The sequence below is a fragment of the Talpa occidentalis genome, unplaced genomic scaffold (genome assembly GCF_014898055.3).
Source record: "Talpa occidentalis isolate TD23 unplaced genomic scaffold, MPIMG_talOcc4v2.1 talOcc4.3, whole genome shotgun sequence".
NCBI classification, from domain to species: Eukaryota; Metazoa; Chordata; class Mammalia; order Eulipotyphla; family Talpidae; genus Talpa; species Talpa occidentalis.
In genome coordinates this window covers 83716878-83744558 of record NW_023603184.1, presented here as the reverse complement: position 1 = coordinate 83744558, position 27681 = coordinate 83716878, and the positions used below count along the sequence as shown (strand labels likewise).

The 27681-nt window shown below is 35.9% G+C and overlaps 1 protein-coding gene across 3 annotated transcripts in view; it reads right to left on the bottom strand.

The window, feature by feature from the left end:
• Nucleotides 1-27681, bottom strand: part of EPC2 (enhancer of polycomb homolog 2) — a 104019-nt gene that overhangs the window by 53244 nt on the left and 23094 nt on the right. For all 3 annotated transcript variants that reach the window (XM_037523306.2, XM_037523307.2, XM_054699719.1), the window contains exon 2: nucleotides 8937-9096. In XM_037523306.2, the coding sequence (XP_037379203.1) occupies nucleotides 8937-9036 (100 nt within the window). In that variant the 5' untranslated portion in view covers nucleotides 9037-9096. The remainder of the gene's footprint in view (nucleotides 1-8936; nucleotides 9097-27681) is intronic.

Here is a 27681-nt window from a genome sequence, read left to right as displayed (position 1 = left end):
CTGTTCCCCGCTCTGTCTCTGGTGAATCCTCTTACCCTCCCGCACATCTGGCTTGTACCCCGGTTCTTGTATAAATAAATAAATCTTTAAAATCAAACCCCCCAAAAAAACCAAGGAAATCTGTCATGTGCTACAATATGGATGAACCTTAAGGACATTGTACTAAATGAAATAAGCCAGTCACAAAAGTACAAATACCAACATCATTCCACTTCTATCTAAAGAGTCAAATTCACAGAAATGAAAAGTAGAATGGTTATTGCTAGGGGTTGTGGGGGGAAAGTATACCAGCGAATCATTCAATAGGTATAAAGTTTTGGTTATACAAAATGGTAAAGCTCTAGAGATCTGTTGTACAACGGTGTGCATACAGTTAATAATGCAATTTAACTCAAAAATTCTTGAGAAAATTTGTCATCACCATAAAACAACAAATAATTTTAACCTCAATCCAGCTTAAGACAGGAAACCCCAAAATGAGGAACATTCTACAATATAATTTGTATTCAAAAACATCAGTGGCACAAAGACTTAGAAATAGTGAAGAGATGTGACAAATGCAATGCCTCTTTTGGGGTTTTCCTTCACTACAAAGGTATTACTAGGACATTTTTATTAACATGTGAATGAGTTGAACAAGTTAGATAATTATAGTATATCAATGATCATTTACTGATCTTGGTAACTGAGAAAATGTGTTTTTAAGAAATACACCCTGAAGTCTTAAGAGATAAAGATGCATGACATCTACAACTTACTCTAAAACGATTCAGAACAAAAATATCATGGGTAGGAGACAGGGAGAATGGCTGAGTGTGTGGGAGTAAAAGAGAGAAGGAAAGAGTGAGAAAGAAAGCAAGTATTACTAAATGTTAATATCTAAATGAATCACAGAGAAGGGTGCGTGTAATTCTTTGTACTATTCTTGGAAATTTTCTATAAACTGGAAATTTGGCAAAACTTAAAACAATTAAAATCACGTTAAAAGAAAAGGTAGAAATAATATATGTTCAAGTTCAACTTTCTTGGAACCTATCTTCTGTATTCTAATATTAATCCAAGTCAGTTTGAAGATATAGTGCCTAATAAAGACATCTTAAAAGATTAAATTCTATAGTCCAAAAAATAAGAAAATACATAAATACTTCAATTTGTTTCATTTAACAATATATACCAAGTACTACTAGGACAAGGCCAAACTAATAGAAGAGACAGTAATCAAAATGATGAAAAATATTGTTTGCTCTCAACTGCAAAGAAAGTAAAATAATTATAAATTGATTAAATACCTCAGAAAGAAGGGGTGGATTTGCAGTTAGTCTTATTCATTAATTACAAGCTTACTCCTACAGTGCCAAACATTTTCTCTTTTTGACATTATAATTCCAGATCTTCTGTGGTAAGATTCCTGGATTCCAAATCTAACACGTTGGCCACCAATTCCTATTTCAATATCTTCAATGACTTAAAGTTCACTAAAGAGGTCTCCAGGAAGAGCAGTCAAATAATCATCTGTTACTACATAGAAATAGAAATTCTTAACTGAGGCTAGGAAAAAAAAAAAAAATCAGCTTTTTATATCATAAAAAATTGACTCTAAACACACTGGGCTAAATAACACTGAAAAAATGAGTGAACACATAAAACTATGATCTAATATTCCCTAAGTTTTCATATTATCTTAACACTTTAAAATTTATTTTTTGAAAAGATTTATTTTTTTAAAGATTTATTATTATTTATTTATGCACACAAGAACCAGGGTTAGGCCAGAAGTGTGGGGGGTGAGAAGATTCACCAGAAACAGAATAGGGAGCAGAACAAGTGGATCTACTGAAATACACTGCTGAGAGGAGCAGCAGGCTAGACAGGAAAGGTCTGCTGCACCATGTGGGTTAGCTCCCTGGCCAGGGATAGAACTCTTGCTGCAGTGGCTGGTGATAGCTTGACAGCACTGAGACTTTAACCCCTACGCCACCAAGGAGGCCTAACATTTCTGAACAAAATATAAAACAAAACAAACTATGAAAGATGCTCAGATCATTTGCCTTCACAGAGGTTAAGGAAAAAAAGAGACATTTCTGTAAAAAGTATTTTGGTGATTCATAATGAGTAAGCCATGATTTTAATCATTAAGAAACATATGTTCTAGTAGAAATGAAAATATTTGGGTAACTCCCCCTTCTGCAAATCAATATTATAAATGATATAAAACAAATATTTTATAGTCAAAAATTCTTTTAAAGCAAATTAATATCTAAGTTATTGGCCACACATGGCTCTGAATGATTTTCTAAAGTTAATTCTATGAAAAGGCAAATGTTTATTACTATAGAAGACATTATAGTAAATATTGTTTCATTTTTAAATTTCTAAGAATGAAAACGACAAAGCCACAAATGCAAGCAATGTTATCAAAATAGTCCTTCCCCAAAAATCCATCAATTGCTTCAATAAGAAATTTTTTAAGTTATTATGTATCAACTGCAAAATATGCATTAACAGTACAAAATTATGGAAACACTAACATGGGAGTGGGCTCCGGAAGAGTCTAAATATTACTTGAAGGTTTTTTTGTCAGACATGAGGACTCTGTACTAGTAAATTAACCAGTAACAAGTAAAACGCTAAATTAACTGAAAAACCAACAACTCTCCTTATATTCATGAAACAAGTGAGGTGAGAGAGGCAGACCACTGCCCCCGCCCCCAGCCACAATTGAAGAGAAGACAAGTGAAGACAGAATCACAACTAACGGAGCAGAATCTCACTAGAGACTAGAGACACCTCACCAAGGAAGATAACAAATTGCAATTAATCATATAAAAAGATTTTGAACATCCAAAGGAATTAAGCTACTAAGGAATTACATGTTAAAACAATGAAATACCACTCAATAGCTACTAAAATGGCCAAGATCCAAATAAAATGACAATACTAAATGCTGATGAGGATACAGAACAACAGGAATTTTCCTTTCTGATAGGATCACAAAATGGTATAGCCATTTCAGAAATCAGTTTGGCAGTTTCTTATAAAGCTAACCACTGTCTTACCATACAATATAGCAACTGCATTACAGGTATTTACAAAGGTTGGAAACTCATGTCCACACAAAAGCCGGCACACAAATGTTTACAGCAGTTTTTCATAATCACTTAAAATTGGAAATAATCAAGATGTCTTCTGACAGATTCCCGTAGACAACTGAAGGATACAAAATTACGAATAAATGTGCTATTCCCATGCAATGAATATTATTCATTGAAAAGAGAAATGAGATACAAAGTCACAAAAAGACGTGGACCAATCTTAGATGCATCATTGCTAGATGAAAAGAAGTCAGCCTGATATATGACAGTGTGAAAAAGGATAGAGAAACAGTAAATTTTCAGAGGAAGCCAGGGATTGGAGGGATGAACAGGTAAAATACAGACTTTTTTTGGGCTGGTGAAACTATTCTTAAAATAATGTTATAACAGATCCAAGACATGGATTTTATTTTTAATTCATAAACCTGTAACACAAAGAATGAATGAACAATAATGTAAACTGTGGACTTTGGTTAACAATAAGATACTGACATTAATTACAAGAAAGGTACCACACTAATATAAGATACTAATAGGGAAAACTTTGTATGTATTTGGGGCATAGCATAAGAACTTTCTAGACTGGCTGCTTAATTTTTTATGAATCTGGAACTTTAAAAAATTATACCAGTTTTTTAAATAAATAAATAAATATACCATTTTTTTAAAAACCCAAAACCCTACTTTTCCTTGAAATGCAAATTTATATTTTACTAAGAAACAATTTACTAATATTTACCAGTATAAAAATTCACTTTTACTAATACAACAAAATCACAAATAATCTTGGTCTAAAAAGTCTTGTTAAAGCGTAAACAAAACCTTCAGTACTGTCTTCTACTTTACAGATTCCTGTAGACAACTGAAGAATATAAAACTAATTCCCTTTAATACTTTAGTTTTCAGAAATTTTTCCTAATGGGAAAATGCTTACTCTGTAATTAAAAAAAGAACGCCAAAGTCATAAACACACACACATACATACATACTTACACACAGTATAATGCAAATTTGGGGAAAAAGAGAAAATACAGTTTTCATCTCTGTGATTATCCTTCCTATTTGAGATATTTCTGCAATTAACATTTTACTTTTTTGAGTATAAAACTTCTCAGAAAAAGAAACCAAACACCGTATTTTCTTAAGTTTCTATAAGAGACACAAAACAGACTCTTAAACCAGTGATGAGAGACTATTTTTAAGATGGGAGAGAAGAGAGAACTGGCTTTATCTAACCTCACTTTGGCAGGGTGGGGATGTCTTATATTACTGTAATTTTGATGAATTTGTTACAGAATGTTAGTGAGATATTTTAGTCACTAAAATGTTATCTTGAAATAACCTATAAAAACATCATCATGGAGACTACTTTTTAGTCATTTTCTACATCACTTTTATTGAATATATTTTGGTCTTCTCTGACTAACTATGAGAAATACTGTAACGATGATGATTTTCTTTCCTTTAAACAGATGGAAAAGGTAAAGCCTATGTGACCAAGGTCCAAGAAAACATGTTTACCAAGCACAGCACTTAGTAGGAGGTTTAAAATGAGTAACTGCCATATGACCCTGTCCCAGCCTGAGCCAACCTCTTGAGGTAACAGGATTGTACCAAAGATTGGTCTGACATGGTTCCAGAACAGACAGAGGCATTCACGGGCTCTGTGCAGTTAGTTCCTAGGGTCCAAAGGTTCTGACTAATCCTCTTATTTTATGTGTTAGAATAGGAGGGCTTTTTGTAAAGTTCAGCCCATTTTGTTTCCCTAGTGGCTTTCCTCCCCAAAATGTCTTCGATTTATAAATCTTAAAAGGCTCTTTGAAAAATTGACCTTAGCAAATGCTAAATTCATCCTTTTTCACCAGTTTCTCATTAGCTTAAAACAAAAGTGTAAACTGTGTTTTTATTACTTTTTAAAGCTCCTTGTTCTTCAAGCTTTTCCATCTTCCTGGTATATTTGGTCACTGGTGGGGGGTGAGGGGGAGAAACGCTTTATTCCCATTTTTGTTTCTATTATCAACTACATGTGAACAGTAATGTGTTTCCATTTAATGTGTCTTAGTACTTGCATCTTATAATGATGAGCCATGACGGAGAAGCAGTATACCATAAGTAAGAGTATTCTACAGCCAGATGGCCTGGCTTTAAATTCTGACTCTTTCACTTGCTAACTTTATATAATCTGTATATAATCTTTCTCTGCATATAAACTTTATATACCATATATATATAATCTTTCTTTAAAAGGGGAGCATAAAAATATTAGCTGCCTCAAAAGGTTTCTTTGAGGCATTCTTTAAGTCAGTTGACTTAATATTTGTAAAATTCTAGTCAACTCTGGGCACAGCAACAATAAATGTTAGCTATTTTATTATGTCTTTTCCCCATTAAAAATAAAGGTTTATTCTTCCATTAAGAATTTCAGGAGAGGGCCTCACTGGTGGCGCAAGCAGTTGAGCAAAGCGCTGTAAAGCTGTCCGCAGCCTCTGCAGTGCCAGTTCAATCCCCGACGGCCTTGGAGATACCCACATGGCAAGCAGACCTCCCCTGTCTCGCCCCCGCTGCTCACCTCAGCAGTGTATTTCAGTCAGTCTGCCTGTTCTGTTCCCCACTCTGTCTTTGGTGAATCCTCTCACCCTCCTGCACATCTGGCCTGTACCCCAGTTCTTGTATGAATAAATAAGTCATTAAAAAAAAAGAATTTTAGGAGATAAATATATGTGAAAACATTTTCATAGGTAGGCAGTCCATAAAACTATTACTAAGGTTAAGATGGGAAGGAAATTTAGTCACTTATAGAAGACAGGGAAACAGCCAAAATACTGAAAAGTGTGACATCACTAAAGAATTTTCCAGAGCTGCTGTTAGGTAAATATGTTGAAGGCCGATTTCTAGTAACTCCTATTAGTACAATCAGGTGTAATGGGTTATATTACATATCCACCCCAAAGGAGAGTTCTAAATACTCTATGCTATGAAGCAGGCACTAAAATATGTTCCTTAAAAACAGTATTACTTTTCTGCTCTGTAAACTGCATCATGTCTGAAATACATACCATTATGCATCAAATTTATCTATTAATATCACACCTTTATTTTCTAATTTAACTATGGCCTTTAATCTATTGTGCCACATTTTGCTCAGTCACCTCTACTCTTTTTTTCAATAAGACATAAATACATACAGACCCATGGGGCACACTCCTAGCATTCAGGCTTCCATTTAAACTCTCTTCCCAAACTACCACATGATTATTTTGCTTTTTCTCCAAAACATCTGTTATTACTTTGGTTTCTCTTCAGATCATATAAATCGTTAGCCTATTACTTCAGTATTTGTATAGCTGCTCCTCCTTCCTGGATTAGTGACTACCCAGATATTGTTCTACCACTTCAGTCCTACTGCCCACAGAGTTTTATCCCAAGATGCGAGGCACGCAAATCTTGAGATGAGAGGGAAAAATGTAAATATGGGCTGCCCTCAGGAACAGAGTCCCTGTTAATGCCCCTCTAATCTTAACAGCATAGGATCATACTTTACAGGAATGTGTTCGCCACAAACCTTATACAATCTACTTCTGTATTCATGGCACAGTTTTTCTAGCATTTACACATATCTGTAATATCCCCTTATGAGATTTGTGCTCAGTTTGATTTCTTAATATACTACAGATATTTTTAAAAGAAAATGATGTTCCTAGAATGCATGTTTTTCACCAAGAAGTTTTGCTGCTAAACAAAACAATTTTCTTCATTTATGCTCTTTTCTAACTTTCCAGTCAAAATGTTTGCCCCAGTAGGGTAAAAAGACAATTAGCATAATTTTTGTTAATGGGGAAAGCATCAATGGAGAATGCATTGAAACTATAGTCTGAGACTGTATGGTATATGAAATGAAGCTTCTGCTTCTGAGCAGCTTACAGTCTAGAAGTTCTCCTAATTTTTGATTCTTGGTTGTCTGGAGTGGTTTTTACAAATGGCCCTCCAGCTACTTTGTTATTACACTGTTATTAAAATGCAAAAAAAGGGGGGGAGGAAATAGTTTGGCTAATAAATCCTTAACATTCCTATAATTAACAGCTATTTCCTTCCTAATACAAAGATAAGGCAAATTCAACAAGCTAAAAAAACGGCCTCAAAGGAAGAAACAAATGACATGAATAATTTTTGCATATGTGTTTCTCTTGAAGGCTTTAGAGAAGTCTCTGGAAAATAGTTCTGATTTAAAAGCAGTCAGTCAACTAATATGCCATTTACTGAGCATGTATAAGCCACATACTATTTTTTTAATTTACAAAGAGAAAATAAAACAATCTCTGCCCTCAAGGAGCTCACAGTCTAAATGGAGAGAATGACTACAAATAACTGCAATAAAATAAAATGAATCCTCTAACAGAAGTATGTACAAGATCCTGAGCGAAGCAATGAGAAAGTCTGGGGAAGCTTAAGGGAGTTACGTCTTAAATGTGTTACAGGAAGAGAAGACTTGAATAGCACATTGCAAGGAACTGTGAAAACAAGGAAAATACAGATAACTTTAAGTTAGTTCTACCACGTAGAGAATAAGAAGAAATAGGAAATGAGGTTAAAGGAGTAGGCAGGGAACAAATCACAAAGGGCCTTGTATTCAAACTAGAGAATATGGGTATTAGTGAAATCTGTCAAACCTAAACTGACATCAATTACAGTAAGTACCATTACTTTATGTATCACCAGAAATCAAGTTTTATGCCAGGGTATATAAAGAAGCTTAACAGAATAATCACGCAAAAAGTTATATACTACCCAAAGGCAGCCACCTTAGTGTAAGATAAAGAAATCAACCAGTCATCTAGAAAGGAACTTCCTATTTCTTGATTTGCCCTTCGGTGGAAAGGGAGAGGGAAAAAATCTCCCTCTGTGAACTGAAATCAAACGGACCTTCAACTTGAACTTAAACGCTATCAGTATGGTCAAATAACACACAACTAAAACAAAACAAGGAAAAAATTTAAAATAGTCTCAGATGGGTAGTGTTGCCAGATGTCTGGCAGAAACAAGTGCAAATTCTCTTTAGATAAACTAATACTTAAATACAGGGCAACAGCAGCTTAGGATGCAATCTCATTTCAAAGATGACAAATGAAAAATGTGCATCTCAGAATCAATGAAATAGAGTACGTATTACAGTCAGTCTCAAAACTGGTAATGTTTCAGTATTACCCAGGAAATATTTAAAAAACTTATTACAAGGTTGCATACCAGAGATTCTCAGACAGGTAGGTATGAAGCAGAGTCCTAGAATCAATTTTAACAAGCAACCCAAGGTTTTTTTTTTTTTGTTTTTGTTTTTTTTACACAACCTGACAAGATACACTAATCTTCTACTGTGGAAAATAACGAAAAACTGTAGGATTTTAAGCCAGAGCATAATTTTATGGTACTGACACTTTAGGAAAACCACTCTCGTGCCCACAGACTTTGTGAAGAAGATACATAAGAAGGTGGTAGAGGACAGAGATGGAGAAGAGTATATAGGTAATTATTGGAATCAGCATTCTAGTCATCATGTCTTTAAAAATAAATTTTATTTGGGTATGGTAATCCATCACCTTTCAGCTACTAGCAAAGTTGAAGTCCTACACAAAAGTCTATACTACATAAATATCCAATATTCCAAATGAAAATAATATTCAAAATTGCCTCAAAGTTCAGATATATGCAGAGAGGGATTTTATTTTTTAATGTTTCCATTTCTATTAAAACAGTGTGTAAGAAGTGAAAAATTAAAATCTCTTGAATAAAAGGATTTCCACTGTTGATAAACACAAATTACAACAGAAAACAATGAATAAACAAACTTACGCTGAATATGAATGAACTGTTTTGGCTGTTTAAACTCTCCTTTGTACAAGCGATTGTAATAGTTGACGTTGCTCTCTGCCTCAGGAACTGGAATGACCATGCTCTCTTTTTTTTCTCTAAACACTTGCTGTGCTGAAATAGCTCGCTGTAAATGATGTTCCTGAAAAATGTAAAGTAGGCAACATAAGTTGTTTTAATAATGTTAATTCAATGCATAATTCCATTTAAATATTATTTTAATAATTACAAGGTGCTTCAAAAATCATTCTTCCATGGAAACAATGCCACAGTTCTCCCTTAATACTTGTGTTCATACTGACATCACTTTAGATGACTACAATTTTAATATGCAAAATTTTTTAGATTAAAGATAAAACTATTCAGTACCTCCCAAGGAGCATTAGGGTGAGCTTCTCTGAGGACCCCATACTCACTATGATCATTTGCCCACCCAGCCCTGAATAGATCACTAAGCAGAAAATAGCCCAGAGAAGAGCTACCGGAGAGATTCCAGAGCCACCCCAGAGTGCACCCCAGAGTGCACAAGGCCCCAGCAGCCATGCCTGCCAGCCAGTACCGTGCTCAGAATAGTGGGCCCACACACAACAAAAGTCCCAACTTCAGCAGAGCAAACCCAAAGCAAACAACGGGGAGAAAGAAAAGTACAAATGGCAAAGCAAGTCCTCAAGGGACCAATACATCATAGAAAACAAAACCTCAGAATCAAACCACAAAGATGTAGAAGAACTTTTATGCCTATCAGACACAGAATTCAACAATGTCATGACTAAGAAAAGTAAAGAATTGGAATAATACAAAGAAAATTTAGAAAAAGAGACATGCAAAAAAACTCAGAAAAGCAAATGAGTACTATGAGCAACACAGTCAAGGAAAAGATCAAAACTGAAAATTTAAATAAGAAAGTAATTGAATTGCTGGATGTAGAAGGATCAATGGAGAATATGAGAAATTCTAAACAGAGTCAAGGAAGTAGAATAAACCAAATGCAAAATCAAATCAGTGAGCTCCAAGATGCAAATGGGGGAAAGAATTAAAACAGAAAAAGACAGCTACAAAAGAAATATAAAATGAAGCAACACAGAATTATCTGAGACAATGAGGAAAGGTAATTAAGAATCACAGGCATCCCAGAAGAAGAGAGAAAACTGAAAAAATTATTTCAAGAATCAATGGAAGAAAACTTCCCAAGCTTAAAGAGGAAAAGAACATACAAATACAGGAAGCTAAAAGAACACTAAAGTTACCTAAATAAAAGGAAAAAGGAGATCCACAGCAAGATATAGTAGCAAAACTTCCAAGAGTTGGAAACAAGTTAAAAATAGTGAAGCTGACAAAGAGGAAAAAGATAACCCACAAAGGAACCTCGATTAGGCTAACATCAGATTTCTCTGAAGAAACACTATGGGCAAGAAGAAACATATCTAAAATACTCCAAGATAAAAACTTTCATCCAAGAATACTCTATCCTGCAAAGCTCTCCTTCAGACACAATGAAAAAATAAAGGTATTTCTTAGAAAACAGAATCTTTGGGAGTTTGCAACCACTAAACCCCCCTTCCAAGAAATACTAAAAGGAGCACTAGTATTTAAACCAGAGAGAAATAGTGCTCGCTTCGGCAGCACATATACTAAACCAGAGAGAAATATATACAAAGAAATGAACAAGCAACTAAATAGAACCACAAAACAAAGGAAAATGACAGTAGCAGACCTTCATACATCAGTAATTATTCTAAATGTCTACAGACTGAACTCATCAATAAAGACACAATATCTAGCTGGATTAGAAAACAGAATTCAACTTTCTGTTGAACTTCCCTAGTTCCAAGGATAAACACAGACTGAAAGTAAAAGAATGGAAAACAATTCTACAAGCAAATGATACCCAAAAGAACACTTACCAAATGAAGGAGCACCAAAATACATCAATTACTACTAAATCAGAAAATAGACATTGGAGAAAACACACATGTGGCTGGAGATTTCAGCACTCCACTCTCTCACCAATGGACACAGCAAATGAGACAGAAAATAAATAAGGACACAATTGCCCTAAACAAAGATCTATATGACATAGATCTAATACACATATAAGGCACTGCATACACAAAAAGCTGAATATATATTTTTCTCAAATGAACATGGGTCATTCTCCAGGATTGACCATATAGTGGTAAGACAAGCATAAACAAATTTATGAAAACTGTAATCATACCAAGTATCTACTTTGACCATAAATGTACTGAACTAGAAATCAACTACAAAAAAAAAAAAAAAAAAAAAAAAGGAAATACTCTAATATGTGGACAATGAACAACACACAGAGAACATGCATCGTCAGAAAAAAATTGAAAAGCCTCTAGGTTCCCTAGCTGGACTAACTGGAATGGTCTTACCCTATATGAAGTAAACCTGTAAAGACTGAAACAGGACACTTTTTTCCAAATGTATGAATCAAAGTAAAAAAAGACAAAAACAAAAAACAAACCCAAACAAACAAAAAACACAACCAAAAACCACACACAAGACATGGGAAGAATCAGTTCAATCAACAGAACAAAATAAATCTCCAGAAACTCATTCTAAAGAAATGGAGTACTATAAATTATCTGCCAACAATGTTTAAAATAATCACCTTAATAAGGTTCAATGCACTACAAGAGAACACAAATAAGATAAACAAAACTATGGAAATGATGTATAAACAAAATAAGAATAGCAATAAAGAGAAAAATATTTAAAAAAAAAAAAAACTCTTGAGCTGAACACAACTTAACTGAAAAATCCAAAGATGAATACACAATGGTGACTTGCTCAAGCAGAAGAAATAATCAGTGAACTCAAAGAGAGATCATTTGATATTGAGACAGGGAAAATGAAGTCTATGGGACTTAGGCTTACCAACAGACCCATATAGCATTAGGGGAGTCATAAATAAGAGGATAAAGGAGCAAAGAGATTGTTTGAAGAAAGAGTACTCCCCCAAGCTCCCAAATTTTAGAACAGAAATCTACATCTAAATTGAAAATTTCAAGGCACCCCATCAAGATTATGTGTCCATAGTAAGAGGTTTGCATTCTAATTAAACTGTCAAAAGTGAAAGACAATGAGTGAATCTTGAAATCTGTATGAGAAAAAAAACAAATCATCACTGATAATTTATTATTATCAGTGATTTCTTTCAAAAACAGTACAGGTTAGAAAGGAGTGGGCTATCGTCAAAGTACTGAAAGAAAGAAAACTGCTCTACTTGATACCGTAATTAGAAAAACTGCTATAAAAAAATGAATGAGAGAAAACAAAGCCCTCTGCTAAGTAGATAAATACAGAAATTTATAATACTGTAATGGTGATGCATAAGTGTCTCTAAATTCTGGTACAATTTTAAAAGATAAAAGCATGAAAATAACTAATAATTATCAAACTGTTAATACACACAAAATATAAAACAATAATTTGTTCAATGATAATACAAACTGGAGGAGAGGTACAGGATTTGGGCTTTTGCATAAGACTGAATTTAAGGGGCCTCCCAGGTGGCGCAGTGGTTGAGAGCTGGGTTGCGAAGCTGCCCACAGTCTCTGCAGCGCCGGTTCGATCCCCGGCCGCCAGAGAGGGTCCCACATGGCGCGCAGACCTCTCCTGCCGCCCGCTGCTCCCCTCAGCAGTGTACTTTGTCACTCTGCCTGTTCTACTCTCCGCTCTGGTGAATTCTCTCACCCTCCCATGCCTCTGACTGTACCCAGTGCTTGTATAAATAAATAAATCTTAAAAAAAAAAAAAGACTGAATTTAAGTCATCAGCTTTATGCAATCCTATAGTAATCACAAATACAATACATATAAAAGCTGGACCAAAGCCCCCCACACACACACACACAGATGGACAGAGTAAGAAAGTACTCAATTTATGTCACTATCAAAAAAAAAAAAAAATCAATGAAATATATAGTCAGCAGACTAGGAAAAGGGACAAAATAAGTTCAAGACACAGAAACAAGCAACAAAATAGTAACAGTAAGTCCCTCAGTATCAATAATAAAACTTAAATGGATTGATCTCCCCAATACAACATTCCCCATAGAGTGTAAGAATGTATTAAAAAACAAAATCCAAGTAGATGCTATCTATAAGACTCACTTTAGATATAAGGACATAAATATCGGGAAAAAGAAGAACCAGGGCAATATTCTATGCAAATGGTAATGGGAAGAGACCAGGAATGGGTCATATTTACATCTGACAAAGAGATTTAAGTAAAATACTGTCATGACTAACAATGCAGGAAAAAACACCTAAAGATTTTGCCCCAAAAGCCTTATCAAAACTAGTAAATACATTCAACAAAGCTGTATGATACCAGAGCAACACATGAAAATCAGCTATTTCTATACAATAACAATGAACAATCTGAAAAGGAAATTAAGAAAACAATACCATTTATAATAGTATCAAAAAGAATAAAATATGAATAAACCAGGGAGGTGAAAGGCTTCTACAAATGAAAACCCCAAACTGTGTTGAAAGAAGTCAGCAATGTAAAGATACCCTGTGTTCATGGATTGGAAGACATAAAACTAGAAATACATGATCCAGGAATTCCAATGGATAGTATACATGAGCAGAAGAACTGAAGATAAGATCTCAAAGAAACATCTCCACTCCCAGGTTCATTGCAGCATTATTCCCAATAGCCAAATGATAGAAACAGTCCAAGTGTTTATTGACAGGTTAATAATGGATAAACAAAATGTGTTATATATTTGTAACAGACTACTAGTCAGTCTTAAAAATCAATTCTCAAAAGGAAATAAAAAAGGACATTTTGATACACGCTACAACATGGATGAGCCTTGAGAACACTATTGTAAGTGAAATAAACCAGTGACAAAAAGACAAATACTATGTGATTTCACTTATATGTAGTCTAGAGGAGTCAAATTCTTAGAAACAGAAAGTGGAATGGTGGTTCTGGGAAGAGAAAGACAAGCGAAGCTGTAATTCAACAAAAGTAACCCAGAACAACCAACTGTGAAATATATTTAAATGAAACAATTTCAAAAGTATAAAAAAACTTCTCAAGACCGCCAAACAACAGTAATAATACATATTATTACAAATTATTAACTTATTTTTTAAAGCTTTATCTATCCATGCACACAAGAACTGGGGCACAGGCCAGAGGTGTGTTTGTGGGGGGTGGGGGGGTGAAAATATTCATCAGACACAGAGTGGGGAGCAGAACAGGCAGATCTACTGAAATACACTGCTGAGGAGTGCAGCAGGCGAGCCGGGAGAGGTCTGCTGCACCATCTGAGTGACCTTCCTGGCCGGGGATCAAACCCTCACTGCAGTGGCTGCGGATTGCCCACAGTGCTGTGTCCCAAACCCTTGAGCCACCAGATAGGCCCCCAATTATTAAGTTTAAAACAAAACATAAAGCCAACACATAAAGCACCCTAATGTATGAAGTATATCTCAAAGACAGGGAAAAGGTTGGAAGACTTTTTATATAAAGATCTGCACATTAAAGTGGAAATAATACAACTTAAAATGGGAGAAGGAAAAAAAAGCCAACTTTCTCAAACACCAAAAGAAATCTTCTTAGAGACAAAAGAGAAACAAAAAAACATCAAATCTAAAGGCCTTCAGACCATGAAAGAAGCCATCACAAAACCAAAAAGGCAACCTGTGAATTGGGAGAAAATATCTGCACATCACATGTCTGGCAAGGGGGTAATTTCCAAAACATATAAAGAACTCATACAATTCAACAACAAAAATACAACAACCCAACAGAAAAATGGGCAACTTCTCCAAAGAACACATACAGATGGCCCATGGACACATTTTAAAAATGTCCAACGTCACTTATAAGGGAAATGCAAATCAAAACCACAATATGAGCTAACACTTTAAACATGTGAGAATGGCCTTATCAAAAAGATAGAAGTTAAGTGTCGGCAAGGGTGTGGAGGAAAAGGAGCCCTAGTTCACTGCTGGTGGAAATATAAATTAGCACAACCTCTACGGAAAATAGTATGGTGATTTCTTAAAAAAACTAAGACTGGAAATATCACATAATGCAGCAATACCACTTTTAAATATTTATCTAATAAATGAGAACACTAACAGGAAAGACTATACATATTTATGTGTAAATACATACGTATGTATCCCTGTTTATTAGAAGCATTTTATTCGTAATAGCCAAAACACGGAATCAAATTAAACACCCATCAAATCTATCTATCCCCCTTACTCCCCTTTAGAGGGGATAAAGAAATTGTAATACTCACTCTCTCCCCCCAGCCCGGAATATTAGTTATGGAAAAAATAGATGAAACTGTGCCTTTTGCAACAACATGGATGGAAACTGAGGTTATGGTGCTAAATGAAATGTCAAAAAGTAAAAGATAATCACCAGATGGTTTCATTTATTTGTGGAATAAAAATAACCGAAGAATACAAAGTGGCAAAATACAACAAAAATAACTTAAAAAAAATTTTTTTAAAGATTTATTTTATTTATGCATACAAGAACTGGGGTGTAGGCCAGAGGTGCTGGGGGTGAAAAGATTCACCAGAGACAGAGTGGGGAGCAGAACAGACAGACACTGAAATACACTGCGGAGGGGAGCTGCCGGCAAGACAAGAGAGGTCTACTGCACCATGTGGGTTAGCTCCCTGGCCAGGGATCAAACTCATGCTGCAGTGGCTGGCAATAGGTTAACAGCACTTAGACTTTAACCCCTGCGCCACCAAGGAGGCCCTAAAAATAACTTTTATACTCTGTGAAAACTATGGTGATTACCAGAAGGGAGGGGAAGGGAGTAAAGGGGATATACGTGATACAGCTCTTGAGTTTTGGTGGTAGGTGAATAAAGCATGTACACATATTGAGGTGTGAAGCTGTACTTTCAAAATAACAGTTTTGTAAATGAATGGAAATACCAATAAGATCTGATTAAAAGTTTCTAACAGTTAACTTATTTATTTAATAATCATGATAAATAAAATTGGAAATAACCTAATTATCGCCAATACTGGAGTAACCATAATTTAGTGTATCTATATAGTAGACTTACACACTGGTATTTAAAACTTTTTGGAAAAACAATTTAAACAAATTTGAAAATATGTATTCAAGTTTGCAGAAAGAAGAGGAAACATTAGTCAAGATTAATTAAAGATAATCTCAAATACAGTAAGGTAGGACAGTATGTGATAGCATCCATAAATGCTGAATTAAAAATAAAAGTCTAAAAGAATTGTGCCAAAATATTGGTCAATGAAGTAGTCTCTATTATCTTGACATTTTGCATAATTTAATCAAAAGAATGTATTACAAAAAACAACCAGTGTCAATCTTTAAAAAAACATTTAAATTGATCTGGTATTCCTTCCAGAATCCAAGAAAATAAAAGGAGAAAGACACACACACCAAAAAAAAAAAAAAAAAAAAAAAGTCTTGGGCCTCCCTGGTGGCGAAGGTGGTTGAGCACCACAATGTAAAGCTGTCTGCAGCCTCTGCAGCATGGGTTTGATCCCGGCGGACAGGCGAAAATCCCATATGGCGAAGCAGACCTCTCCTGTCTCGCCTGCTGCTCCCCTCAGCCGTGTATTTCGTCAGTCTGCCTGTTCTGTTCCCCTGCTGTCTCCGGTAAATCTTCTCACCCTCCCGCACATCTGGCCTGTACCTCGGTTCTTGTATAAAAATAAATAAATCTTTAAAAAAAAAAGTCTAGGTAAGTCCTCATCCTATTACAGTAATAATAAACCTACTTTGCTTCCATTATTAACATATAAAATCTTACCCTCAGCCCTGGCAGCATGTTAAAATCACCTGCAAATCAAATATGGACTACCTAGGAGACCAAACCATTTAAAAGGCTTCAGCAGCTGACTTCCACTCCAACAAAGATAAAATACACACAATGGAATATTATTCAGTCATAAAAAGGAATGAAGTACTGGTGTATGGATGAGCCTTAAAACATTATACTACATGAAAGAAATCAGATATAAAAGGCCACATATTTTATGGTTCCTTTTACAAGAAACTTCTCAAAAAACAGGAAAATCCATAGAAAACCAAAGTTTATCAGTGTTTGCTGCAGATGGAGGTAGGCAGGAGCAAGTGGGAGTAAGATAGACAGTGACCAAGGGGTATGGGTTTTTTAGGGAGATGGAAGTATTCTGGGACAAGACAGTTGTGATGGCTGTACAACACTGAATATACTTAAAACCAGTGAATTGTACATCTTAGTATGGTTAGGTATGTTATATGAATTTTATCACAATACAAAAATTGCAAAGGCAAAAAATGACAGACTAAATTCACGCTTCTTTATGAAGTAACAACAAAAGTATATGACAAAAGAGTTAAAAGAATGGTTTCCTAGATACTGAACACCAGTTAATGAGGATGATGATCCCTGAGAGAAGGAAAACAAAATTAGGTGAGTTCTACAATTGCCTCATTTTTTACTGTCTTGGAAAAGTTTCACACTGTGGAGCAGAAGAGTGAACTGAGACAGAGCCTACAAGACTTTCTGAATTGAAGAAACAGAAATGAGTCCAAGAAGACTAAGGTCCCCAGAGTCAGAGAGGAATAAACTGCACTGAAAGAGAACATGTATCTGCAGAGGATTTTTTTTTTGAATATTCATCATAGTGCTGATTAGCAAATAAACTATCTGATAGTGGAGAACTATCCAAAAGAAATGGAGGAACAGTGCTTGTCACTCAGAGTTGAGAAGAGTGCCTGTTCCCACCAACAACATTGGAAACAAAAAGAAATGCTGCACAGAGAAAGATAAGGATGACATTGGCTTTCTCATCAGAAACAATGCAAGTCAACCAAGAACTGGCATCTAGAAACAGATTACTCCCTCAGAATGAACGGAGACAAGAAATTGGATGCTTTTGCCCAGGCAACGCAGGATTTCATCCAGTACTTCTCCCAGATTGGCAAGGCGCTGACTGAGAATGAGCTGGGGCATCCTGAGACAGGAGGTGCTACTGCCTGGCTCAGGGAGGTCCGGGAGTACAATGCTGCTAGATGCCTAAGTACTATCAGGGTTTGGTAGTATTAATAGCATTCCAGGAGCTGATGGAGCCACAAAAGCAGGATGCCAAAACTCTCCAGGGGGCCATGATTGGGCTAGTTTGTGGAATTACTCCAAGCTTTCCTCAGACAAAATCACGGATTCAACTGTCTCCTGACGGGGGTGGCCTTGCTGGCACCAAAGGTCAGGCATAGGTATGGACGCCATCAATGATGCTATGCTTCGGGAAGCATGCATCTATCGTCTGCTGAAACTACTGTCAGCAGTCATATTTTCTGATAAACTAATTGAGCACTTCCTGCATGCGATGTTCCCTTCAGACTGAGACTGGACAGGCCCTGGACCTCATCACAGCTCCTTAGGTCAAGGTGGATCTGGATGATTCACTAAAAAGAGGTACAAATATCTACTGTCAAGTACAGACTGCTTTTTACTCCTACCTCACTGTAGCTGCTGCCATGTACCTGGCAGGCACTGATGGGGAGCAGAAACATGCCAACACCTAGAAGATCCTCCTGGAGCTGGGAGAATTCTTTCGGATCCAGGATGATTACCCTGACCTTTTTGGGGACCCCAGATTGACTGGCAAGACCGGTACTGACATCCAGGATAACAGATACAGGTGACTAGTGGTTCAGTGTCTGCAGGCCTCTCCAAAACAATAGGAGAATTATGGGCAGAAGGACGCCGAGGTGGCGGCCTGGGTAAGGTAATATACAAGGAGCTGTATCCGCCCGCTGTGTTCATGGCAATATGAGAAAGGCAGTTACAACCTCCTTATCAGTCTCAGTATGCTGCATGCTACACCCCTGCCCCTGTTCATCTTCCTGGGACTCAAAGATCTACAAGCAGGAAAAATGACCCAGAGACTGAGAGGCGTGAGGGGAGGCTTGCAATAAATTATTGTCTCACCTTAAAAACAAACAAAAAAAGCAAGTAAGAAAACTGTAGCATCATTTTCATTCTTAAAATGCCGGAAGAAAAAAACTGCTCACCTAAAATTTCACATCCAGCAAAAATACCAAAATAGAAGTGATGTGGTGTACAATAATGCACATGTAGTTAAGTCTGCAACATGCTTATAAATGAAGATAAATTTATGATATGCTTTGCCACACATAAATGGGCAAAATTACATACAAAAGCTGAAAATATTTATCACCAATAGACTTGTACTACAAAAAATGCTAACAAATCTTTTCTAAAAATATGGAAATTGGACCAGATGGAAATAAGGATTTAAGACAAACTGATGGACAGCAGGACTATTGATACCTACAAGAAAATATATGTCTTTTTCTTATTTATTGAAAAGTATTTGTAAAATAATTGATTAAATAAAAATAGTTAACAATGTATTAAAGTAGTTCTTGCTTATGTAAAATTTATGAAAACAGTAGAATAAGGGCTGGGCAGGAAGGGAAGCAAGTACAGTATTTTAAGTTTCTTACATAAATGGTATGTCATTTGAAGGTAAATTGTCATAAATTTAAGATAACATGTTATAAAACCTTAAAGCATAGTTCCTGCAAAATCTATGCTGTAGGAGGTTGTCTTGTGCGTTATAGGATCCCTAAACTCTCCCACTAGATGTTGGTAGCACTCCCTAATTGTGGAAAGTAAATGTTTCTTGACATTACCAGTATCCTCTGGGAAATAAATCAGACTCCCCTGAGAGCTACATTCTTAAAGCAGTCACTAATATTTAAAAAAAAAAAAAAAAAAAAGAGAAAGAAAAGTTAATAAGTCAACAGAGGTAAAATGGAATCATTAAAAATAATTCCAAAAAAGGCAGACTAAGATGGGGAGGGAATAAAGAAACAAATAGAAAACAGTAAGGTAAGAGTAAAATCTACCATACCAAAAATCATATTAAATCTCAGTAAAAATCATATTAAGTTGCAGAAAAAGAAAATCTACAAAAAACCACACTACTGATGTTTGATCTACACATTCAATACAATCCAAATCAAATTCTAATCAAGTTATTTGTAGATAATGAAAAAGTGATCAAATTTAATGGTGAGAAACTCAAAACAGTCACATGGCATGGATTTTTGCTCCCACCACTTTGTTTCAAAATTGTACCAAAAATTCTGGCTAGTGCAGTAAAACAAGTAAAGGAAATAAAAAGTATACAGATTGGGGGAAAAAAAAAAACTATTTTTCTTTGCAGATGACATAATCATTGATGCAGAAAATCTGAAAGAATGAGTAACAACAAAAATCTTCTGGAACTAGTAAGTGATAAAAGCAAAGAGGCAGAATTCAAGGTTGATACACAAAAGTAAAATCACTTTATATCAGCAATGAAAAATTTTTTTTAAAAAATTGCATCATTTATATTGGCATTCCCCCAAATGAAATACCTAGGTATAACTCTAAAATATACAATATCAAGACAAATCACAAAATTCTTATGAATAAAATCAAAATATTGAATATTCCACATTCATGAATAGGAAGAATTAACATTGACAAGATGTCAGTTCTTCCCAAATTGGTCTATTCATTCAATACAAAACCAATCAAATTCTGATCTACTTATTTGCAGATCTTGAAAAGGTGATTCTAAAGTTTGTAAGGAGAGGTAAAAGACAAAGATGGCCTTCAGAAGGTGATGAATAGATCCATGGTAGTGCATCCAGACAATGGAATATTAACAGTAAAAAAGAAATGTGCCATCAAATCATGAGAAGAAATGGAAAGCCTTAAATACATATTACTAAGTAGAAGAAATTAACTGAAAATGCCAGATATTGTATGATTCCAAGTATGTGAAGTTGTGGAAAATGCAAAACAATGGAGATAATAAAAAGATCAGTGAGAGATAAAAAGGTGTAGAACAATGGATTTTTAGGGCAAAGAAAACACTCCACAAGATACCATAATGATGCATACATATCATTCAACATTTGCTCAAACCCACAGAATGTACAATACCAATAGTGAAACATAACAAAAACTATAGACTTTGACTGATTATGATATCTCAATGTAGGTTTACTGTTTGTTACAAATGTACCACTCTGGTGAGGGATGTTGATTAATAGGAAAGCTGTACATGTGTGGGAACAGTGTATATGAAAAATCTGTAACATTCCCTCAATTTTGCTGCTAACCTAAAACTGCTCTAAAAAAAGTCTTTTTAAAAAAATGATGAGATATATAAGACTTCAACACCACAATTAAGAGACATAACATTGCCAGCCTGAATTATAAAACAGTAAGACCCAAACATAAACTGCCCACAAAAAGTACTTATAGGGCCTCCCCGGTGGCGCAGCAGTTGAGCGCTGGGTTGCGAAGCTGCCCGCGGCCTCTGCGATGCCGGTTCGATCCCCGGCTGCTCCCCGGCCACCGGAGGAGGGTCCCACATGGTGCGCAGACCTCTCCTGCCGCCCGCTGCTCCCCTCAGCAGTGTACTTCGGTCCTTCTGCCTGCTCTGCTCCCCGCTCTGGCTCTGGTGAATTCTCTCACCCTCCCACGCTTCTGACTGTTCCCAGTGCATGTATAAACAAACAAACAAACAAAACAAACAAACAAACAAACAAATAAATAAATAAAAACATGCCTCTATAAAAAAAAAAAAGTACTTATAAAAGAAATGCACTAAAATATAAAGACAAGTTTAAAATTAAAAAATAAAATGATATGACATGCTAACAGTGGTAAACTTAGTATGATCATGTTGACATCTACATGATTTGAGAGCAAAGCATATCGCCAGGAAATAATAAGTTTATTTCATAACGTTTAAAGGAGTCAATTAGGGCCTCCCTGGTGGCTCAAGGGGTTAAGCACAGCACTGTGAAGCTAACAGCAGCCTCTGCAGCATGAGTTCAATCCCTGGCCCGCCAGGGAGCTAACCCACATGGTGCAGTAGACCTCTCCTGTCTTGCCCGCTGCTCCCCTCAGCAGTGTTTTTCAGTCAATCCACCTGTTCTGCACCCCACTCTGTCTCTGGTGATTCCTCTCACCCCCGCCCCCACACCTCTGGCCTGTACCCCAGTTCTTGTATGCATAAATAAATCTTTTTTTTTTAAAGGGAGTCAATTAGTCAAAAGAATGTGACAACTCTGCCCATTTATGCACCTAATAACATAGATGCAAAATATATGAAACAAAAACTAATATAATTTCAAGGAGAAAACAAGTCCAGTGTTATACAATTATATACTCTTAATAGATAAAGCAAGTAGACAGAAAATTAGCAAAGATATAGTAATTTTACGGACACTACTAGGCAACACATCTGTCCTTTACCTATTGAAGGCAGCATGCACCTTCCTTTCATGTGTAGAGGGAATATTTCCCAAAACAGGTATTTTGAATCATCTCACAAGCTTAAAAACATTTACAAAAGTTAAAATGCATATCAACTGTGATCTCAGACCACAACAGAATTAAATTATTAGAACTTGATAACAAAAAGATGTGTTGAAACCACTAAATATTGGCAAATTAAATATCTCCAGGATTAAATTTTTTTTTAATTTTTTTTAGAATTTTTTTTTTTTATAGAGGCATGTTATTTATTTATTTGTTTGTTTGTTTGTTTGTTTATACATGCACTGGGTACAGTCAGAAGCGCGGGAAGGTGAGAGAATTCACCAGAGCCAGAGCGGGGAGCAGAGCAGGCAGAAGGACCGAAGTACACTGCTGAGGGGAGCAGCGGGCGGCAGGAGAGGTCTGCACGCCATGCGGGACCCTCCTCCAGTGGCCGGGGAGCAGCCGGGGATCGAACCGGCACCGCAGAGGCCGCGGGCAGCTTCGCAACCCAGCGCTCAACCGCTGCGCCACCGGGGAGGCCCTCCAGGATTAAATTTTAAATTGAATGAAAAATTTTTTTAAAAATGTGAGAAGCTGCTAAAGTCACAAGTAGGAAGAAATTTTGAGCATTAAAAGGCCTATATTAAAAGGTGTATTACAATAGCAGGATGGTCTCAAAACAATGACCTTACCTTCATGTTGAGAAACTAAAAAGAGCAAATTAAACCCAAATGAGCAGAATAATCAAGATCAAATTAGAAAGCAATGAAATAGAAAACACAATAGGGATCAATGAAACAAAAAAATCAGTGAAATTGATAAACTTTTAGCCAACTAGACAAGAAAAAATTAGGAGATACAAACTACTAACATCAGTAACAAGAGATGTCATCCAGAAAATATGAACTGCATGCCAAATAAAATTGTCAATTAGATGAAAGAGATAAATTCCTTGAAAGAAACAATCTACCAAAGCTCATTCATAAAAAAATAGATTAACTGAATAACAAAGAAAATGAACTGTTGTTAAAAAGTTACACCAGGAAAACTTTAAGGTCAGATGACTTCACTGGTGAATTATACAAAAGATTTAAGGAGGCAATAAAACCAACTCTACATAAATTTTTTTTAAAACAGGTAGAAGGAATACTACTTCCCATTCATTCTTTGAGGCAGTTTACCTGATAACAAACCAAAAAGGCATTACAAGAATACTGCAAACAAATATCCCGGTAAAAACAGAAGCAAAACATTCTAATAAATAGTAAAAATCCAACACTATTAAAGGATAATGCATGACCAAACTGATACCAGAAATTCAGCATTCGTGTTCATTCAAAAATCAATGTGACTCACCATATTAACAAAAAAAGTAGGAAAACTGGTTTGATCACTTTTATAGACATACAAAAAAGCATTTACAAAATCCAACATTCATTGCAAAAAGTTCCAGAAAACTAAAAATAAAGAAAATTTCTGATAAACCTGATTTTAAAAAAAGGGACGCAACAAACATCATAATGAAGTGAAATGCATAATAGTTCTTCCCAAGCGGATATCCATTCTTGACACTTCTATTCAATATTGTATTGGAGATTCTAGAGAGTGTAATCACCAGACAGGAGAGAGGGAAGTAGATAGTAAGTAGAAACAGGAAGCAAGAATTTAGACTGGGAAAGGAAGAAAACTGCCTTTACTTATCAATCATGATGTTTTATGTAGGAAATCCAATGGAATGTGTACACACACACTTTCTAGAACTAATAAATTTAGCAATACTGCAGGGTACATGAACAACAGAACAAAAACACATTGTATTCTCTAAGCATCAGTTAAAAACAACAGGGTACTTAAGTTAAAACTGATAAATCAACAAAAAAACACAATTACACCAGGGCCTCCCTGGTGGCGCAAGGGGTTAAGTCCCAGCACTATGAAGCTATCCACAGGCACTGCAGCACGGGATAGATCCCCAGCCAGGGAGGTGACCCACATGGCAGCAGAACTCTGTCTAGTCTGCTGCTCCCCTCAGCAGTCATTTCAGTAATCTGCCTGTTCTGTTCCCCACTCTGTCTCTGGTGAATCCTCTCACCCTCGGCACCTCTGACCTGTACCCCAGCTCCTGCATGCACAAATAAATCTTAAAAAAAAAAAAAAAAACAAACCCACCAACAACACCATTACACCTTAAGTGATCTGAAATACAACAATGCTCTAGTACCTTGGAATATGTACTGAAACAAAATGCCATACAACCAAATTAGAGCTGTCCAGTTGCTATGCAAACCTCAGGTTTTACAACCACAATGTTTTGAAGGGCAAAGTTTTCATCTAGACAAGAACAAAGTCAATCTTCTCAACTTCATCAAAAGAATTTCAATTATGTATATTTAAAACACCAGAATCTTCCCTTTCTTCATTTAGCATACATACATACATACATATATATATATATATAACACAGTCATTTTTTAAAAATTTGTGAGTCATTTACATATCTATGTTGGTACACATATTTCCAAACACAGATAGCTCAGCTAAAACAATGCACAGCTTCTCTTTCTATCTTAATTTCTGATTCAGTAAGTCTGAGATGGAACCAGACAAGTCACATTTTCAACGAGGTTCCACATGATAATGATGCTGTGAGTTTGGAGATGACACTATGAGAACCACCAGTCTAAACCAACGCTACTCAAATTTTGTTGCTCTAGAACTACAGAAAGTTAAGAGTAAACATTTAGAAAACTTAAAATAATTTGACAGTAATTTTACATCTATTGAAATTAATGATCATAGAATGCAATCTTGTATTTTCTACATCTTCCTTTAATGTTTCTATTAATTCTTATACTTGAAAAATGTATTCTTAGCAAGCATTGAATTAAACCTGAAGTAAAAACAAAAACTAGACTTTTACCATAAAGATCTGAGAAGCATCTGCTCAAAGAACATGTATGCATCTACTCATATAGTAATCTAAATTTGTAAGTAGTTACATGTAATTCATTAACTTTGCCATCCAAAGAAAGACATCAACTTTAGCTAAAAAAAAAAAAAAAAAAATCAATGAAGTTATTAAGTTTGTTTTTCCTGTAAAGTTGTATTTAAAGGTACTTATCAACTAAAAGGGGCCATTTACAACAAATTCCTTTTAGAAGTTAATAACAGGGCAAAGTTTTGGTTTTCTTTTTAAGTTTTTATTTATTTATTCATTCATTCATTCATTCATTCATTCATTCATTCATTCATTCATTCAAGCACCAGGTACAGTCAGAAGCGCCGGAGGGTGAGAGAATTCACCAGAGCCAGAGCAGGGAGCAGAGCAGGCAAAAGGACCGAAGTACACTGCTGAGGGGAGCAGCGGGCCATGCGGGACCCTCCTCCAGTGGCCGGGGAGCAGCCGGGGATCGAACCGGCGCCGCAGAGGCCGCGGGCCACTTCGCAACCCAGCGCTCAATCGCCACGCCACTGGGGAGGCCCAGGGCAAAGTTTTTTCTCCTAAAAAAGTTATGTTAGGGGCTTCCCTGGTGGTGCAGGGTTAAAGCTTCAGCGCTACCAACCTATCACCAGCCACTGCAACAAGAGTTCATCACCAGCCAGGGAACTAACCCATTTGGCACAGCAGACCTCTTTCTGTCTTGCCCACTGCCCCCCTCAGCAGTGTATTTCAGTAGATCTGCCTGTTCTGCTCCCCACTCTGTCTCTAGTGAATCCTCTCACCACCACCACCTTCCCACCCCCAGCACCTCTGGCCTATACCCCTGTTCTTGTATGTATAAATAAAAATAAATCTTTAAAAAAATAATAAAAAGTTATGTTAAATTTTAAATGAATAAGAATGGAATCACACATAGCTTCTCTTTCTATCTTAATTGCCAGTGGGAATGTGAAGAAGAGATGGGGTGAATGGGTTTTAATGGTCCAAATGACTGATGTCTTAAACCAAAGTATAAAAGTTAAAGAAAACTTACTAAATCAGAAATATTTATCACAAGCATGAAATTCCAGAATAGCTGACAAATCAACTTTTGGAAACACTTCAACGATAAGTTATGTAACACTAACTTGTTCCACTTTTATAAAGTAAAAAATATTTACTCTTTTAATATCTAATTGTTGAGTTTTTTTAAATCTCATTTAAAATTGAGAATTTTCTGGATACTGTTTAAGATCATGATCTTCAACATCAACATTATTTAGAATGGTGACACTAACACCAAAGGAACTTGGTCTTAAGTGCTCATCAGCAATGGAAATGAGCAGTATATAGAGAATCAAAACAGTAGGCAAAATAATGTAGTAATTGGCTTGGCAATTATAATGTGATATTCAGTTATTTATTTACTTATGAAATTATTTGCATACATTGAACACTATAGATAACCCCCCATACAGAAAATGCCAAAATACCTATATGTGAAAGTAACCAAAAATTAGATCATGTCTTAGGAAAAGGAGAAATAAGAACATCAGCTAGAGAAATTACACAAAAAGGGGACAGGTATCTCTTCCTTACAAGAAATGATGCCATACTAGAGGATTCTTCACTGGGGAAAAAAATGCTTATGAGGTAATTCCTTCTGAAACTACCAAATTTGAAATGGACAACAGCCAAAAATATTTTCTTGCCATAAATGGAGCAGCCACTTTATTGCCACTATGAAGTAGCAGTCATCTGGAGGGGAGAACACTCCAGACTTATCAGTGTTATCTGTTAAAAACTTTTGGAAACCATCCTGTATCTTCCAACTCTATTTGAAAATTTCATGAACATCTGAAAGCCCTCAGTTTTGTCATAGCAAAAAAAAAAAAGTTGAGAATTACTGCTCTAAACAAGAACTTCTCAAATTCTAGCATGCATCAGAACCATCTAGGGTTTTGTTTTGTTTTTTGAATGCAAGTTCTAATTCAACAGGTTTAAGATGGGACCTGAAATACAGTGATTTTAACAAACTCCCAGGTAATACCAAATCCACAGACCAAACTTGAATAGAAAGGTTCTAAACTATGTAAACATCTCATAAAAGCTAGCTTTGGGGGGGCTCCCTGGAGGTGCAGGGGTTAAAGACAGCACTATCAAGCTATGGCCAACCTCTGCAGCACAAGTTCAATCCCCGGCTGGCCAGGTAGCAACCCACATGGCACAGCAGACCTCTCCTGTCTCGCCTGCTGCTCCCCTCAGCAGTGTATTTCAGTACATCTGCCTGTTCTGCTCCCAACTCCCTGGTGAATCCTCTCACCCCCTGCACCTCTGGCTTACACCCCAGTTTCTTGTATGCATAAATAAATAATAAATCTTAAAAAAATAAAAAGATAGCTTTACATGATACATACAACCACTCTGGAAAAGTTTGACAACCTTTGTAAAAGTTAAACCTT